The sequence below is a fragment of the Larus michahellis genome, chromosome 16 (genome assembly GCF_964199755.1).
Source record: "Larus michahellis chromosome 16, bLarMic1.1, whole genome shotgun sequence".
Taxonomy (NCBI): Eukaryota; Metazoa; Chordata; class Aves; order Charadriiformes; family Laridae; genus Larus; species Larus michahellis.
Window position 1 is genome coordinate 2,133,611 of NC_133911.1, and position 17,662 is coordinate 2,151,272.

At 48.8% G+C, this 17,662-nt stretch overlaps 1 protein-coding gene across 5 annotated transcripts in view; it reads left to right on the forward strand.

Moving 5' to 3' along the window:
• Positions 1–265: 265 nt before the first annotated feature.
• Positions 266–17,662, forward strand: part of SPEN (spen family transcriptional repressor) — a 69,016-nt gene continuing 51,619 nt past the window's right edge. For 4 of the 5 annotated variants that reach the window (XM_074560516.1, XM_074560517.1, XM_074560520.1 and 1 more), the window contains exon 1: positions 308–692. In XM_074560516.1, the coding sequence (XP_074416617.1) occupies positions 610–692 (83 nt within the window). In that variant the 5' untranslated portion in view covers positions 308–609. Of the gene's footprint in view, positions 693–17,662 lie in introns of all 5 variants that reach the window. The other variant, XM_074560519.1, reaches the window with a different exon arrangement.

Sequence of the window (17,662 nt, forward strand, 5' to 3'; positions counted from 1 at the left end):
CCCCCCCCCGCCTCCGTCCCCGCGCGGGATCGGGGCGTTGCGCGCCCGCGCTCCGCCTCCGCCGCCGGCCCTGGCGGCGCGCGCCCCGGGGCGCAGTGCGCCTGCGCGGGGGCCCCCGTGTGGCGCTGCGCGGGGCCGGGGAGGGGAGGGGGGGGGGGAAGAGCGAGCGGAGCCGGCAGAGGAGCGGGAGCGCGGACGGGGGGGGGGGGAAGGAGGAGGAGGAGGAGGAGGCGGGAGGGGGGCGCCGCGCTGCCGCTGACGGAGGAGGAGGAGGAGGAAGGAGCGAAGGAGCCAGGGCGGCGGCGGCGGGGGGAGGCAGGGAGGAAGAAAAGCGGCGGCGGAGGGGGAGCCCGCCGCCCGCCAGCCGGCCCGCCAGCCAGGGGGCCCCCCCGCAGGGGATGGTGTCGTCCGCCGCCGCCGCGGGGGGAGGCAGCCGGCGGCGCTGAGGGCGGCAGGGCCCCGCGGCGGAAGAGGCGGAGGGCGGCCAGGAGGAGGCGGAGGAGGAGGCGGCGGCGGGCGGCGAGCGGCGGCCGGCAGCGCTGCGCGGGGGGAGGCGGCGGCGGCCGGGAGCCGGAGCAGGGGCGGCGGGCTCGCCCCGCGCCGCGCAGCATGGTGCGGGAAACCAGGCACCTCTGGGTGGGCAACTTGCCGGAGAACGTGCGTGAGGAGAAGATCATCGAGCACTTCAAGCGGTGAGTGGGGAGAGGGAGGCGGCGGCGGGCGGGGAGCGAGGGGGGGGGGATCCGCCGGTCCTTCCCGCGCCTTCGGGCCGCGCTCCCCACCCTGCCCCCCGGGAGGCCCTTTCCGCACCCCCCCTTCCCTCCGCGTGAGGAAAACAAGGGGCAAAAAGCTATAAAAACCGGAGAAAATGGAGGGGAGGAATGCGGGGCACCGCGGCCTGTGGAGAAGAGGAGGAAAACAAAATCGCTGTAAATAAGCCCCGCGCCATGGCGAGGATGGGCCGCGGAGGCCGGCGGCGTGGACGGACCTGCCGGAGCTGAGGGAAATATAACGACAATAACAGTAATAACGACGGGAACGACAACAACCGGCTGAAAATAAAGCACGAAGAGACGGAGGAGCGGCGTGTCGGAGCTCGGCGCTGCACCCAGGAGGGGATTCCACGCCGCGGGGGTGCGCGGAGCCAGCCGTGAGCCTGGCCATCTTGCTTCTCCTTCGCTTTTAATTTAAATCGCTCAACGTTTGGAGATGTATTTTTTTTTTTTTTTGGTAATTTTTTTTTACCCCCGTTTTACTCTGTTTTCCTCCGTCTGGAGCTACCCCGGCCCTGAGGATGCTGCGTTCCACACACCCCCCCCCCCACCCCCCGAGGTGCAGCGAACGGTGGGAACCGAAGCGCCCGCAGCCGCGAGAACGTGACTTAAAAAAAAAAAATATAAATATATATATATTAAAAGAAAAGTCACACAAACCCACGAAGAAAATGCCGGATCCCTCCACGCGGGAAGCGCTTTCTGGACTCGTGATTGGGGTTGTGTTGTTTTTTTGGGTTTTGTTTTTTTTTTTTTTCCTCCCTTTTTTGTCGTTGCATAAATTAATCCCGCTCATAAGGAAGTAGTGGCTGTTTGCATGGTTGTATTTTTTTTTTTTTTTTTTCCCCTCCTCCCTCCGTCTCTTCGAGGGAGGAGGAGGAGGAGGTTTCCCCCCCCCCACCCCCAGCTCAGCAACACCTTTTTCCTCGGGAAATACACGAAGTTCACACCCGGCACCCTGCGCTGGGGCCTTTTTTTTTTTTTTTTTTAAATTATTTTTAGGGAAAAAAGAAGGTAATGAGCCCAAGGTGGCTGCTCAGCTCGCGGTTGTTTTTAACATATACACACGCACACCCACACCCCCCCCCCCCCAAAAAAAAAAAAAAGGGATTTTGAAGCTTCCTTTAATCTTCTGCGTTGGAAAAATGACGGAGCGTCCTTAATAATGAGTCACCATGGGAAAAATAGATGAGGTGACACCGGGGGGGGGGGGGGAGGAAGGTCCCCGCCGCTGGCGGGGGGGGGGGGGCAGCCTGTCTCTAAAATAGCGACAGGGCCCCGGTTGGGGCTGGGGGGACCCCTGGGGTCACCCCGGGGTGCGGGGGGGCGGCCCCCGGGGGTCTCCTCCCTTCCCCCGGCCTGGGGGGCAGAGGCAGCAAAGCCCCATCTCTGCACTGTCGGTGCACAGAAATTGCCCTATTTTAATGGAGTTTTTAATGGAGTTCCACCTTTTTTTATTCCCCCCTCCGAGCCCAGAGTCGCCGCTTGGTCCCTGCTGGGATGGGGGCTCTGCCTTCGAGGTGGTTTGGCTTGGCCGTCAGTCCAGGTTACGTGACCTGGCGTTGTACAAAGGCAGGCGTTTTGGGGAAAAAAAAACCCCACTCTGGGGTCGGTTGTTTAATTCCGAGCTTGGCTTGCTGAAGGAACAGGGCCCAGAAGTGGAAATTTGACATTCCTGGGTCTTATTTTGTCCAGTCCTCCTCCTTTTGTAAGATGTATTAAAGCAGGGAAAAAGTTGCTATGGTACTGTTGCTTGGAGATGGATGGGAAAAAATGGCAGGCGCTGAATTGTTAATTACCTTTTTTTTTTTTTTTTTTTTTGCTTGTTTTTACCTTCCTGAGTTTCAGTCGGAGGTTTGGGAAGGAGATTTGCAGCCAGGCAAAACCCCCCTCATTCCTATAATTTCCCGCTGGTTTTCAAAACCTGATTTTTAACTGGGATTTGCGCATTTCGGTAGAGGTTGATCAAGTTAACGGCGTTAAAATACGTTTGGCTGTGGGTGCAGGTACCAATGGATGGGGGGAAATGACACGCTGCCTCCGCAGCTCTCTTTTTGGGGGGTGTAAACACCTAAATATTTGTGTAATATACGTCGAGGCGGGTTTGGGGTGGGATGTATAGGTGCTGTAGGTGGACAATGGAGCGAGGCTGCCTTTGTATGCTGGTGCTCGCCTGGGGGAAGGGACACACTCCACCAGGATGGCATGGTGGGATGTGGGTATATCCGTGGGGAAGGCGGCGGTGAGGTGGGATGCGGAAGGTTCCCTCCTTGGAAAAGACCGGTTTAGTTTGGAGAGAAAGTCTTTTCAGATGGAGCTGGGCTTGGCGAAACCCAGTTCCCACCCATCCCCCAGCCTGAGAAGAGGCTGAGCCACGGCGGCAGGGGCAAGAATTTGGGGAAATACGGCTTAAAAATCTCAGCTCGGGGGGCTGGGGAGTGGTGTCACCCCTAAAGCTTCCCTGCGACCCACCAGAGCGTTTGTTTTTCCACTGGGCTTAGGAAAGACTGTCATTTCCATGTTAAAGCCTATACGCAAGCGGTCTTGCTGTTGCACGGCCTCTGCTAGGGGCAAGTTTGAGAAACACGACCATTTTGTTTCTAAAGAAGCCAAAATTCAAGGAAGGCTCCTAAAACTTAAACCCCAGCAGCCGCATTCAGCGTGAGGGGTTTGCTGCTTTCCTCCTCCCCCTGCAATTAACCGCTCGCTGTGGGAACCTTGCTCGGGTTTGCAGCCTCAAGTAATTCTTCCAAGGAAGGAATTAAGATGAAAGAGGCCTTTTGCAGAAACTGTTTTTTTTTTTTTTTTTTTTTTTGCAAAACGCTCTTGATAATCTTTTGTTTAGTGTGAATTGAAATAACGCGCTCTGCTTAGGAATTCTCTTCTCGAATGAGAAAATTTTGAAGCTGGTCTCAAGAAGCGCTGGCTTATGGGTTATTTTTTTCCTTAAAAGCCCTTTTTGAAAATCTATTGTCTTGATATGAAAGGGGATTGCAAAAGAATGGTTTTCTTTGCGTTTTAACGAGTTGAAATTGTTAGGGGCTTTCTGTTTTGTACCCACATACTCCCTTTTTAAAAACTTCTTCCTAATGTGCTGTATTTTCTTTCGCCTGAGTTATTAAGGCATTCGGGAATAGGAAAGCCGTGGGTGCCAGGATGGGAGGCCCGCTGTTAGGATGGAACGAGCAGCGAATCTGTGTCGGGATGCGGGAGACGAGGGCTCGGCGCACGGGGAAGCGGCGGTAGCAATCGTTTGGGTTCACCTAATTAATGCTGTCTTGACTAGCAGGAAAAAAAAAAGTCATTCACCATCATTGAAACAGATGCTCGGCAGCTTGCAGAACAAGGCGACTAAATATAGTAACAGTTGTCCCCAGCACAAGTGCTGCCCTTCCATATTCCCCCCCCCCGCCCCGTGTTTTCTTCCAGTTATCTGAAAGAACATGGCTTTGTCCCTTTATTGGTGTTTTAAAGGGCAAAGAGGAGTAAAAGCCTCTTAATTATGAACCATGTGACTTTGGTATGCCATCTCCTCTTCTGTGAGGGAATTAAGACCTTCAGAGAGGCAACTGAGTCGGGGAGAAGCTCCGGATTTCAGGAAAGAAACATGCTCCTTTAGAAATAAGTTGCAGATCGGAGCAGTCTTGGAGAAGACAAACAACTGTTAAGTTTTCCTTTGGGAAAATGTGCTTTTCTGGCTTTACCTTGTCGTGATTTCTATTTTGAGGAGGTAGATAGGATATCTTCTGGAGAAGCGGTTTGCATTTTAAACACGACTGCTCTGAGGAGTTGCTCTGCAAAAAAAACTGGCATAAGGGCGACCGCGTGTTTGTTTTCAATAACTTCTAGAAAACATTTGGTCAGTTTACAAGAAAATGTTTCGTCTTGATGGCTGGGAGTGTAAATTCAGCCTGGGAACACAAAATCCCCATGCTTTCTGCGCCGTACGTCACCACAGTGGACTGGGGTGGAGTAGAGGGATTTTGGTCAGCTCTTGCAGAGGTTGTGAGCGGGGCAGAGCGGTGCTTTGAGCCCCGAGAAGAACAACCTCGGTGCCTATTTAGGATCCTGCCTGTCAGTACCTTTCATGGGGCCTTTTTCCCCACGTCTGGCACCAGTGGGTCTTGCAGTGCCGTGCGCGGGAACAGGCTTGAGTTAGAAGAAATAGTGCTCCGATTTTTGTAGTTAAACTCTCAAATTTGTTCCCAGGCTTTTATTGCTTATAATAGTTCTTGGATATGACTTAGGATGCAAACGCATGGATGGTTTTACTGGATCGGCTTTGCCTATAGAGATCTCAATCCAGATGTATTTTTATTTTAGGAAAATACAGAAGTAAGGCTACAGAATGAACTGTTCCTGTTTTCTTTCTTGATTCGTATCATTTCTAGGTGATGGCATCTTCATGGGTTAGGTACTAGCCTTTTTAGTTCAGAGCCTTTGAAGAGAGCGGAAAGGTAAAGTTTATGCCCGTGCTTCGCTGAAGCAATGTCTAGAGTATTGGGCAGTATCAGGACTTGTTTGTGCCGTGTTTTACAACTATGTGTCCCCAGTAAGGTAATCTTAGTTTCACAGAATATAAAACCCAAGGAGATGATGGGAGGACATTTGGCTGGGGGATTAGGGCAAGGGGATTAAATAAATTGCCCAGAATGAGAAGGGAAATAAAGGTGTGGAAGACACGAGGCGAATCCTGCCTCCTTGAGTCTCGGACACTTCCTAGCGAAAGTTGGCCTTGCCCTGGGTGTAGGTTCATCAGTCGGGAGGCTGACTGGGGAGATGGTGGTGCTGGTTCTGGAGATGGCTCGCGTCTTTGTTTTTGGCTAAATCTCCTCTAATAATTCTATTCCTAACACTGGTTCGCTGAGCGCTGTAAAGCAGCCCAGGTACGAGCTCCGCGGTGTGCCGGGGTGTTACCAAGCAGTGTGTGTCTGCAGCCACCTACGTCTTCCCCCAGACTGAGTCAGGCGGAGGATGGCTCCCAACCGCTTAAGATTCACAAATCCTCCGGCTGCTCCGGGTTCTGCTCTTTGCATGCGCTTGAGGTGGCAGCTTGTTGACGCCACGCTGGCCGAGGAAATGCCTATATAATTATTTCAAAGAAACTTAATGAAAAGCCGCGAGAGCATAGAAGTGGACTAAGCTTCTATTAAGTGTTTTTATACGCTGAGTCGTGTTAGAAAGATAAGTTGATGTCACTTGGTTACAAAATTCTGTCATCTGCTGAGCCTTTCCGGCATTGTTTCTTCTCTGAAGTTTCTTCAAAGGTCCTGGCTGTGTTTATTTGAGATTTGATGAGAGCAGCTTCTGTTGTCAGCTGAGCTGCTCCAAAGTGACGTTGGCTTTTGGTGTTTCTTGTCCTTGCTCTAAATTCCTTTGGTACAATGGTAAAGTAATGCTAGAGCCCTTTCTTGCAGACTGCAAGAAAGCAGACTCGCGTGTTGAGAACTTACCAGTCCTTGTGAGGCTTACGGAGGTATTAAATCCATTCATCGAGTTAGAACAGGGGACGAGAAAAGACTTCTGTTTGTTTTGTGGTAGCCTTGTTGGCTGGTTTTTTTTTTTCTCCCTTCTTGCTTTTCATAGGACAGAAAGTCATGCCAAGTTGTCCGGCAAATGACCTTATTGCAGTCTTAAGGTGTGTCCAAAATTAGGTCCTTGTCTTCGCTGAGGGTGAAGAGGCGCTAGCTGGCTTTTCATAAAAAAGGAAGTAAATCTCCCGATGAGAAGAGGGCAGGTTGCAGATTTTGGACGAGTTGGTGAGTCAGGGTGAACCTGGGGCTCCTCAGGAGTTTTGTTTTCATGAGCCAATGTGTCGCAACTGCGGGCTGTTGCGGTGGTGTCACGCTGTTGTCAGCCTGTGAAGAAGAGGAGGAGATGCCTTCTGCGCATGAAGACACACCTGAGAAATAATAAATACCAAAACAAACTCTTCTGAAGATGTTTGGGAAGGGGTAAAACTGAGGGTCACCCCTCTCGGCTGGTTTTAGACTACTAAAGGTTTCGGGAGAGTTGCTGGCAACAAGGGTGTAAGTTGTTAAGCTGTTAGTGGGGTGGATATGTTCTGGTTTTGGTAGCTACCAAAAATAAGCCCTTGCGAGATATTTTGCTTGTGTTTTTTATTAAGCTTCGTGAACTTGCTGAGGTCTGAGAACGCCCTGAAACCAAAGACTGCAAAGGGCAAACATTCCTAAACAATGAACCGAGGAATAAACTAGAAAATATGATTACTCTCCATAATAAGATTTTGAGTTGAGCTGCATCTTCGGCATGCCGATTTAGAAATCTCGTGGGAGGAATATGAGCCTGAAGATGGAAATTCACAGTGTACAACCAGCCCTGCGCCTTACCTTTGCATGGCTCTTTGTAGTGTTCTGAAGGCTATTTGAACAGTCCATGAAAATCAGACAAAAGCTGCTTTTTCGCGTTGCCCGAGCTAACAAGTCAGTAGTGTTTCCCACCTTGTACAGGCTGGGGTAGCGCGGGAGGTTTTGCCTGGTGAGTAATGGCAGCTCTGGTCTCCTCCAGCCTGAAGAAACGTCTCCAATGCTGTTCTGCAGTAATATATTAAGACGCGATGACGACTTCTGTAGGATGAATAAAACGCAGCGACTGCTTTGGTTTCTACATTTCCATAGTTATTGTTTAACCTACTAACGCTGTGTAATCGTCCCGTGCAATCTCTAAAATCCTGCAGTGTGAAGATAACATCCTTTAATAACAAATAAACATTGTTACAGGGTTTTCATAAATATACCAGGATGTGTTCCAGAGCCTGCTGCAGTCCGGTCTGTTAACAGGATAGGTTGAGCATGAAGGCAGTCTCTCTGAATTCGGTTGAAACAATGTCCTTCTCGTTTTTTGGTAGTGTATCCTGTAGCATTGCGTGTGGCTGGCTCTCTGCTATCGTTTGTCTATTCATGCCTTGTCCGAGGTCCAAACGTTCATGGTGAGTTGGGTGAGAGTGCAGCACGATTCGGATGTGAAAGGAACATCAATTTTCCGCTCAGACAATCTAATCGTGGGAGAAGAGCAGCAGTCTGTCTTAATGACCAGTTTCTGTTTAAAGACCCAGGCATCTTCTAAGAACAAAAGGGAGCTTTTTTTGCTTCCTTTCTCTTCCCCTTTTTAATCAAGCTTAGCAACTTAGAATTGAAAGCGCTTTTTTTTTTTTTTTTAAAGCATGCTTAGATCTGAAGCACGGGCTTCCAAATCCGATCAAAGTGCCCTGAACGTGCTCTCATCTCGCCACTGAAAAGCCAGATAAGTCCAAACATCTCTGGAAGGAGTGTGAATAGAGGATATGTGCCGCTGTCTGTTGGATACCAATGGCTCTCTGCAGATGGAGATGGTGCTACCTTGTGTGTGTGTTCCTCTTGGATAGCCCTCTACCCAAATACAAGAGCTTGCGTGTCTTTTGTGGTGGGAAATCAGAGCTGGGCTCAAACCAAGTTCTTGTCACGAAGGTGATCAGGTACCGAATGAAGGCTGGGTTTGAAAAGATCTTTTACCTCAATAAAAAGACTACTGCCAGATTGTGAATTTTTTTTTTTTTTTTTTTTTTTTTTTTTTTTTTTCCAGCAAGCGGTGAATCATCTTCAGTTTTTCTCCAGGTACAAAACTGAGCCGGTTGTGTTTGCTGGTGTTGGGATTTGTTAAGAGTAACTTAATGTCCCTGTCGCAGGTTGCCCCGACTGCGCTGTACGTGTCTTTGGTGAGATGCTCCCGCTTCCGCGCAGCACAAAGCACCGAGCTGTGGTCCATCTGCTCTTGCCGCTGGTGTGAATACCTCCCGTCCTCATTAGTAGTGACGGCTGCCAAAAAGCGCATAGAGGCTTATTTAAATGTTCCCTCTTTGGGCTCTCTGTGGCAGCTGTGGGTGACCTGTAATAGTTAATCGAGCAAAATAAGAAAAATAAATTGCCAAGTTGTATGTTTAAAGTAGTTGTCTTTGGAGGAAAAAAAAGTCTTCCGGCCTCATTAGCATCCTGACTGTGAGGAGAATAAAAGCTCAGGATGGACAAGTATCTCCCTTGTATACGTAATCAACATCTGATTTAATTTCAGGGGATCTGTGCGTGTATGTGTGAGACACTGCTCTTGGGAAGGCAGCTAAATATGCATCTAGACAGCTAACGATCTGCACAGTAACCTCATTGTAATCAGAGTCTAAATAAACCTTTGGTCTTTTTCTTACCTCTAAAGCAACTGGTTGGAAGCATCAGTAGCAGAGAAGCTTTGCTACATTTAAAAAATGAGAATGTTTTCAGCGCTGATGTTGTAGATGATGTGCTGGTTGCAGGCACAGCGAGATAGCCCTTTTTTTGGCAGCAGCAGAGCTCAGGAAGCATCTCTTCCTCTACAGCCATTCAGAGATTACAGTCCCTCGGTTGTGCTGGCAGTTTGCGCTCTTGCTTAGCTCATCTCAGACTAATTTTTGAAAACAAGCATTTAAAGGTGAAGCTGCACACCGAAAAGGCATAAAATTAGAAAGGAGCTTTTCTGGCAGTTATGGTGATGTGCCCGGTTGTGTTGGGGATGGGATGGTGTATCAGGAGGAGCCCTGTAGCTCTGGTAGTACCCCTGTATCTGGAAAGGAGGGTCTGCTGAATTCTGTGGTATGGTGAGGCCTCCTTTAGGTCAGCTCGTAAAACCGAGGTGAGAAACCTCACCTGGCAGCGCGACGAAATTCAAGCTAGTCCGTTTTCATCTTGGCTTTGCAAAACCTTGACTTGGAGTTGCATCAGAAGAAAAGCCATTAAAATCTGGCTGGCTAAGGAGCTCGGTGGTGGAAAGTTTTGAGCTCTCGCCTATGGAGAAAGCGCCTAGAGCGCAGGTAGTCACTGCAGACACAACACCTGAGCGTGTGCCTGGCTCTCACCGGGCGCTCCTCGGCAGGGAGGATGAGTTTCCTTGGGCTGACACCTGGCTCACGCCGAGCCTTGCGCTGCCAGTTGGTTTAGTCACAGGAACAAGCACTTTCTCCAAGGTGATGGTAGCAGTGAGTCACGAACCAACAAAATAACATTTGCACATCTGTGTTTGGGTGAGTGGCTGGGGCGGCAGTGCGGGAGCGGCTGGCCGGCTGAAGTACAGGGCTTTGTGGAGGAGGCTGGGAACTGTCTCCTTTTTCAGCGTGACGGGACTGTTTTTTTTCCTCCCCCTTTTAGGAGTAGGTGAGCTTTTGGGGTTGTGACTTGGATGTGGCCACGAGTCCTTGGATCCAAAATGAATTCCAAGTTGTCGAACCCATTGGCTGAACTGAAGCCGGTCACTCGTTCAAACCGAGTTGTGGTTCAAGGGAAGAGCAATCCAGTCACTTGGGATGGTCTGAGACTGCAGGCGGACAAACTCTGTTTTCTTCTGAAATACCATTTTCTGGAAAACGTGCAGAACCTTGGAAGCTACGAAGTTTGTGTTTGAGTAGAGAAGTATGAAGCAGTGAGCACCAAGACTTAGAAAGCCTTAAGACGATACGTATTTAAAGTACTCTGCAGCATGGCAGGGAGACCATAATGTTATGACTCTGCGTTTTCCTCCATCTGCTGCCGAATACATGCAAAGCGGGGCTTGGAGAAGCAAAACTGAGATGGGGAATTACCAATGGCAAAACTTGATTAATCAAGAGATTCCCCTAGAGTTGCGATGCAGCGTGTTCTTAAAACTGAATCCAAACAAATCCTAAAATTGGTCACACAAAAGAACAGGCTTGAGCAATTCCAGTGCAGAAAGCATTTAATGTAGCCTATTGCCACCGGTATTTGTGAAGCAAATCTGCAGATTATGCTTTAAGCTGAAAGAAAAAATGCCCCGGAGATGGAATTCAGCGGCTGTGTGTCTAGCATGTAGTAACGTGATACCGCACATCTGCGTAGGTTGGAGGATAAAGAATGGCAGGACTTGATACAACACAGCCGAACATGCAGAGTTTCTTCCAATTTTTGTAACCTCTTCAGGCTTCTAGAAATAGTCGTATTTATTCTCATCTGCTTGGAGAGCAAGATTGATGTCGTCTTGCCATGCGTAATATCTTCCCTAATCAATTTTGAACCCGTTAGCCAGTTTCAGCTGTACTTCGGGGCGAAGGGGGTACTCGCAGTCTCAGAGATGCGACGTTCTTTTGAGTTTCATGAAAACAAGCGGTTTTAATAGAGGAGAGAGACCTGATTAGTGGCCCCATGGAGAGAAAAGCTGCAGCGAGAGTGCAGCCCTTATTAGACATTAAAGAATCCACATGGGAGAGAGGTGTTCCCGACCGTGGGAAAAGCTGCAGTGGGAACCGGCAGTTATTGGACGCCGGAGAATTCGACCTCAAGACATGCATCCATAAGAAATGAGTCTTCATTATTTCTGCTCACAAAGCCACTTTGATTTCTTTTTTTTTTTTTTTTTTTAATAACATATATACCAGTAAGTCCTGCTACGGATGCTTGTGTGCTTCTCCTTAATTGTACAGAAGTGACAACTAGGAAAAGTTCCTTAATAACAGAGCTGCTGCCTCTTCTCGGGCTGGCCGAGTGGCCGTGCGAACGAGAAACTTCTGTTGTTCAGCTGCATTTACGCAGCTTTAACTCGTTAATTTAGCATTAAGCCCTTCATTACAGTTGGGTTAAGATTTGCCTGCTGCCGGCGGACGGTCTGATGCAACGCTGGGATGGCCTGACGTCGCAGGCAGCGGAACTGCTGACTTGGGCGAGGATGTTCAGTGCAGCCCGGCTACACGGTGCTGAGGACGAGCTGGGGCTGGTTTTCATTCATACGGCTTCGTGTAATCCCGGTGCCCAAAGCACGGATCCGTCTCCCCCCTCTGTCACTGCCATCGGTTTGAAACGTTGCTAGGACTCCTTCTGAACGCCGTTTCATGTTGTGGGGGCGTTGCAGACTTATATCTCAAGGAACGGGTGTATCTTACGTTCAAGTTTCACCTGATGCGTACACGCTAGAACAGCTTATCTGTGGCAAAATGTTTTCATGGGAGGTTGCAGAAAAATTTCCTGGTATGTTGATTATTGGAAGAAATAGTTGCTACTGACAGTAGCAGCCACGAATAAACGCTTTTAAATATTCTGTTTCTTCTCTCTCTGGTGGTACATAATAATTTCATTTGTATATTAATACCTCAGCAGTATGCAAATGGTGACTTTGCAATAAAGACATAAATAAAATGTCTTAATTAGGAATCAGTCTTACTTTGTATCTTAAAATGGAGCTGTAAAGCGAGAAGCGAGCGCTTATTTCAGCACGGAGTTATCTACGGGACTGTCTGAGACGTCGAGCGTGTTGCTCTTAAATAATAGAGGTATCAGAAGTATCAGTGAATGTGCCTATGCTAGCTTTTTAATTTCCTACTTTGTCATCTCTTAGGGAGGGATTACGAGCGTAGACAAAGCCCTGGCTGTTTTCGGTGCGTGGCAGGAACACGTGCTGTATCTCATTAACAAAACCCCCGTTGGTAGTTGGAGGTGGGAGATTTCCTGCCGAGTGCTGCTGGGGGCTAAAGGGAGCTGCGGAGTCCAAGAGTGGTCTGGGTTGGAGTTCGTTTGGGCGGTGGGGCAGGAGGGGAGAGCGAGGAGCGTCGTGTTGAGGTTTCGCCCCGGCCATGCAAGTGGTCCGTAACTTGGTTGATGGTTTCTGCTCCTGAATTTCGAGGTTTCCCTGAAGATCTTTATTGCCAGGGGGAGAGCTGCAGGGAATGCCCTGAAGAACGTTGTTTTTCTCCCCCCAAAGGTCGCAGAGCCAATAAAGATCACTCTAAACAGGTTTTAAAGCATCTCAGATTGCAATCTGGAAAATTATGGGAGCTCGGTAATTAGGGCATGTTTCTGAATCATTGCTGTCACAAGGTCTGTTCTCGGTATGGCTTGAAAACCAGCACTCCTTGTGATACGAGGAGCTCTTATTTTGCCTGGCTTTGGGAAAGTGAAGGTTTTCAAAGCCTTACATCGTGTGAATTTACCGCCTGCTGATGAGTTTTCCTACTCACGATCATCCAGAACGCTGTCCTGGCCGCTCACAGTTGCTTATCGTTAAAAACAGCGATTTTGTGCTGAGAAAGGTAGAATTAGAGAGGCATTTAATTTGTTTTATTTTTAGCCGTCTTTAACGTGATGTAGCAGCTGGAGATAAGAAGAGCCAATACCATACATTGCGTCTCCTCTAAAGGCTGCTGGAAGTGCTCCATACATTGCTGGCAGCCTTCGTGCTGGTCCCCTCGTCCTGGTGGGGTTTCTCACTTAAAGCTACTTCTTCAGAAAATTGGGTGAGGATCAGGTGTTTGGAGGAGCGTTACAAAATGGTGCTGTCGGGCTCCTCAAAGGGGCCTGTGCATGTATGTATATTAGATAAAGATTCACAGTGTTTTCTCCACAATCCTGAAGAGACAGTTTTCAAGATAGGACTGAAATGCCCGTGCGTGGATGCGATGGGTTTCTGGTGTCCCCAGCCTTCTGGAGTGCCAGCTCCGCGCAGAGCGTGCTCCGGTGCCCTTGGGAATGAAGGCTGCTGCCTCCAGCCGGCTTTGGGTCAGGCCCTCGGTAATGAGACGTCGCATCGAGTTGTTCATAGTAAATACTGATTTTGGTCTCCCTTAAGCGCAGCTGCTAGCGAAGGCCAGCGGCCGTGTGTACGTTGCCATATTTGTCATTAAGCATTTGAGATCTCGTTTGACAAATTCTCCAGGGTTGAGTGACAGTCCAGGCGATCGTGGCTCATCAGGGGACAGTTCCCCGCGTTTGTGAAGTTGGATTTTAGGTGTAGTTTTCCAGGACTCTGGAATTCTGCTTGTTGTTTCTAACGAGGTACATTTCAGTTAACTTGCATTATTTTCATTCCAGTCCTGTGGATACCCTTCTTTATGGTCTGTCTTTGGTTTTGCTGTCTGTTATAGATCAGTTGCTGTATTTATGATCGGACCCGAACCCAACAATGCAGTTATTGCATTTTTGAGTACCTTTTGTTTAGATTCATTTATTCTTCTGTATCTGTAAGCTCTCAAGCCTTCCTTCCGTGCTGGACACATGATGGTATCGGACCAGAGACTTTGAACTGCTTGAAGCAGAGCGTAATTCCGAAGACTGGTTGTGCTCAGATCTGAAGGTGGTGAAATGTAAATATTTTTTGTGGCAAGTAAACTATGTGGCTATAATGAATATGAAACATGGAACATGGTGATGTGTCATTTTCTTAGGCCAAGCATGTTATAACTATTATATGGTATGTTTTATTTATTCTGTTAATGGCCTCGTGATCAATTACAGTGCCTTATTCTTTGCAAACGCCTTTGTAAAAACACGGGTCCCTCTGCGTTACTGGCTTAGGAACTTTTACAGGGGTGGATATTTAACACTGCTTTTGGTGGTGGTGCGGGAGGGAGAGTTCCAGTGTAGTTCGTGTCATGAGCTGGTTTGCTGCTCTTCTGGTGTGTTATTTTGTGTGTTAAAGGGGTGGGAAGTAGATGCCTGTACTATTGTGGTGGGCCAAGTTCTTGGGCTGTGAAACGGATGTCTGTGATAGCAGAAAACCCCAGAACTGATGTTACTGGAGTTCAACAGACATCGTCAGCCTGGCTGAAAACCCCTGTGGGGCTGGTGATGGCAACCTGTTTTGTAGCAGCTTTAGCGTTTGCCCATCTTGCATTTCCCTGCGTTGTGCAGGGGGAAATAGAGGGCTGGAGTAACCCCTAGTGTGGGGCATTGGGCTGATCCGGAGTTGGGAACGAGGAGAAGAGACGCAGACATCTGGAGAAGTATTATTTCAGGTCACATTATTTTGTTATGAAATAACAACAAAGCAAGAGGAATGCGATTGGCCAAGAAAAGCTTCAAGCTGTGTGAGCGTTTTACTGAATAATGCAGGCCGGGGCTTGCCTGGCTTAGATAATAATGGAGGAAGAAGGAGCTTGAGCGGCACAGAAAAATCATCCCTGCCTTTCAGATGGCTGAGGAGATCTGGCTTTAGTCAAAGTGAATCCAAGTGAATCCGAAATATTCAGATGTCATGCTGGACCGGGACGTCTTGTCAAATCATGCTCCTAATGAGCAGTGCAGAAACAAGCACAAAAAACTCCTGTGTTACTTTTGATCTTGCAGTGTGTCTCGCATTTGGTAGTATCTGGAGCATAACATTGCGCTGGCTTCTAAATAAAAATATGGTGAGCTTTTTGTAGACCAGGACATAGCTGACCTGCGGAATTCTGCACGAATGAAAATGATTGGGTACAAAAGGTCTTCAAGAGCTTGGGGGGAGCTCAACATGAGAAATCAGGAGGTAATATGACTTAAAGTGGGATTCAATTTAAATTAAAAAAATGAATCTCCTTGATTTCGACCTGCCTTTTCCTATCGTGTGTATATCATCCTGTAAAGGTCCTGATCAGTTTATAAAATACGGCAGCTAAATGGTAACATTTGCTCACTAAATATTTGCCGGCTGGCTTTCTCCTAGTCCATCCTTTGTTGAAAGTGCTTTTGCTTGGGAACAGCGGAGACTGTGCAGAAAAATGAACGTTTGGAGCAGGCACCGAGGTGAAACGGTTAATGAGAAGTGGAAAGGTGAGGGCGCCAGGGTGCGGGTACCCCGGCACGGGGACGGTTGTAGGGCGAGGGGTGACTTTGCCTGCGTCTGGGTGACACGTCGCCCCTGGGGAGGAGGAACCAGCCCGGCCTTGCATTGGCGGCGGCTGCGTTTCCCAACCCGGCCGCACTGTCTGCTGGTACGGGAGGAAGAGCTGGGGAGGAGGAAGGGCTGGAGAGCCAGAGAAACACGCCGAGCAGCCATGCCAAGAGCCCAGAGACATTTCAGCTGCTTGATTATAGAGGTGCTTTGATCTACAGTGAATAAACCGATAATGCTTAAATTATGAATTCCTTTTCTTTGTCTGAAAAGCTGGATTAGCGTGGCTTTGTTCAAGCAGTGATTATCGAGCAACTTTTCTATCTGAAAGGGCTGCTAGATTCCTGTTTACAGCCGGGCGCTGCGATGATCGTGCTGCGCTGGTGGCGGGGCTCGGTGACATAACAGCTCTCGCATGTCCTCGTCTCCTCTGCTTGAACTGTAAACCCCTCCGAAAATACGGCCTTGGCCGCCTTCGTTACAGTGCGGAGCTAATGATTAATCGGCATGAGTTGCAGATGGGAAGAGGCACTAAAAAGCCTTGTTTTTGCGCGGGTCTGCAGATTCGGAGCCGAGCGAATGAGCCTCTTTGTTTTCTGTTGGGTCTGCCAGCGGTTGTGAAACGCAGCCTTCTTGGAAAAGGCTGACGCGCAGGTATAAAGATAGGAGGAGGCGAAGGTTGAGAGGAGCCGGTATTACCAAAGGTCGCAGCGATGCCTTCCCTGGTCTTTTGTCCCCTCTTCCCAGCCCTCGGCATCCAGACAAAGGTTGCTCCTCGGAACGTGTTTGCCTCCATCTTGCCTTAACATGCGATCCGCGTAGCAAAACGCGGCGTTATCGCCGCCTCTCCTCCCCCGGCCCTCCAGAAAGTATCGGGGTGGTGGTTTTTTTTTTTTTTTTCCCTTGTAATGTATTATTCTGCTGCAGTAAACCCGTCTGGTGATGCAGCACTGCAGATCTCCCCTCCATGCGGTCCTCCTCCCGGCAGCATCTGCCAAGACGGGAGCAGCTCGGAGAGATGCCAACGGGTGGGGCCGGGTGGGATCACCAGACAGATTAATCTTCGCGGTGGGGGACCGAAGGATGTGTGTAATCACAGCACCGCGTTGGGGCACGGAAAATGCAAACCTTCCTCTCCCAGCAGCTGTCCTTGAATACTCAGGGCTCTCTCCTTCTCGGTTTTCTTTCATCCTTCATCCCCCCCCCTCCTCCCTCCTTCTGCTCCCTTTCTCCTCCCCCCGTCGGCCTCCTTCGCTTTCAGCAAAGACGATTGTCACAGATTATCCTCAGGGCTCGTCAAGGGTACGGTGCAGGACACCAAAGCACAGCGTATATTTAGGTAGCTGGATAACAAACGGATTAAAACGCGCCGACTGCGAGTGGGGTGATTTAGGACCACGGCTGCAGTGGAATACAGTAGTAGCCTCCCCCATTCATTTCTGATTTAGAAAAAAAAAAAAAAAATTTTAATTAATGGCAACCAAAGTACACTTTTCCCAATATTAAAATTAAACTCCGGCGGGGAGAGTTGTGCATTTGCTAGGTGATTTTGTTGGTCCATGGGGAGCGTATTACATCGATGTTTTATATCTTCTGTGCTTTCTGGGCAGCATTAGCTTGGATATTTGAACATTTTAACACATTCTGGATCTTCCACAGCAAAAGAAAAATAAGTGAGGTCTGCGCGTATGTTACAAGATGTACGTGTTACGGTTTCAGAATGAGGAAATAAAAGAATTGTGAGGATGGTGAGTGGGAAGAGTCTTTCAGAGCCCATGTCTGATGTAACTGGCGGGCAGCACTTCATACCCAGTAGGCTGTGGTGCCTGCAGTCAGAGAGAAGGGCAGTTAGGATTTTAGGGTTTTTGAATAGAGCTAAGATACTATTTACTCCCCCCCCCCAAGATTGTAGACAAAGTATGGGCTCATGTTGCCACAAACCAAATGTGTAAACAATGAGCAAAAGGAAAGGACATGTTCTAACCGGTCGCTTCTGTAACCACATTATTTAGCAGAAAAACGCAATGGATGTGAGCGTTAGAGTACTCGGTCCTATTGCAACATCTTGCCTTTGCTGTCTGTAGAGAACTGGCACTGAAATGCGTGTTAAAGGGTGATGCTAACTAGGTTACCTACTATTTTTCTTATTTTTTTGTCATGTACTTTAATGGCACGAAGATTTTTTCAAATAGGCTCTTTCCTGTTTTCCTTGCCCCTTCTTCCTTTCCTGTTTCTTCGCGCCTTCCATGTGCCACATCCAATTAGGCCATTTTTTTCCT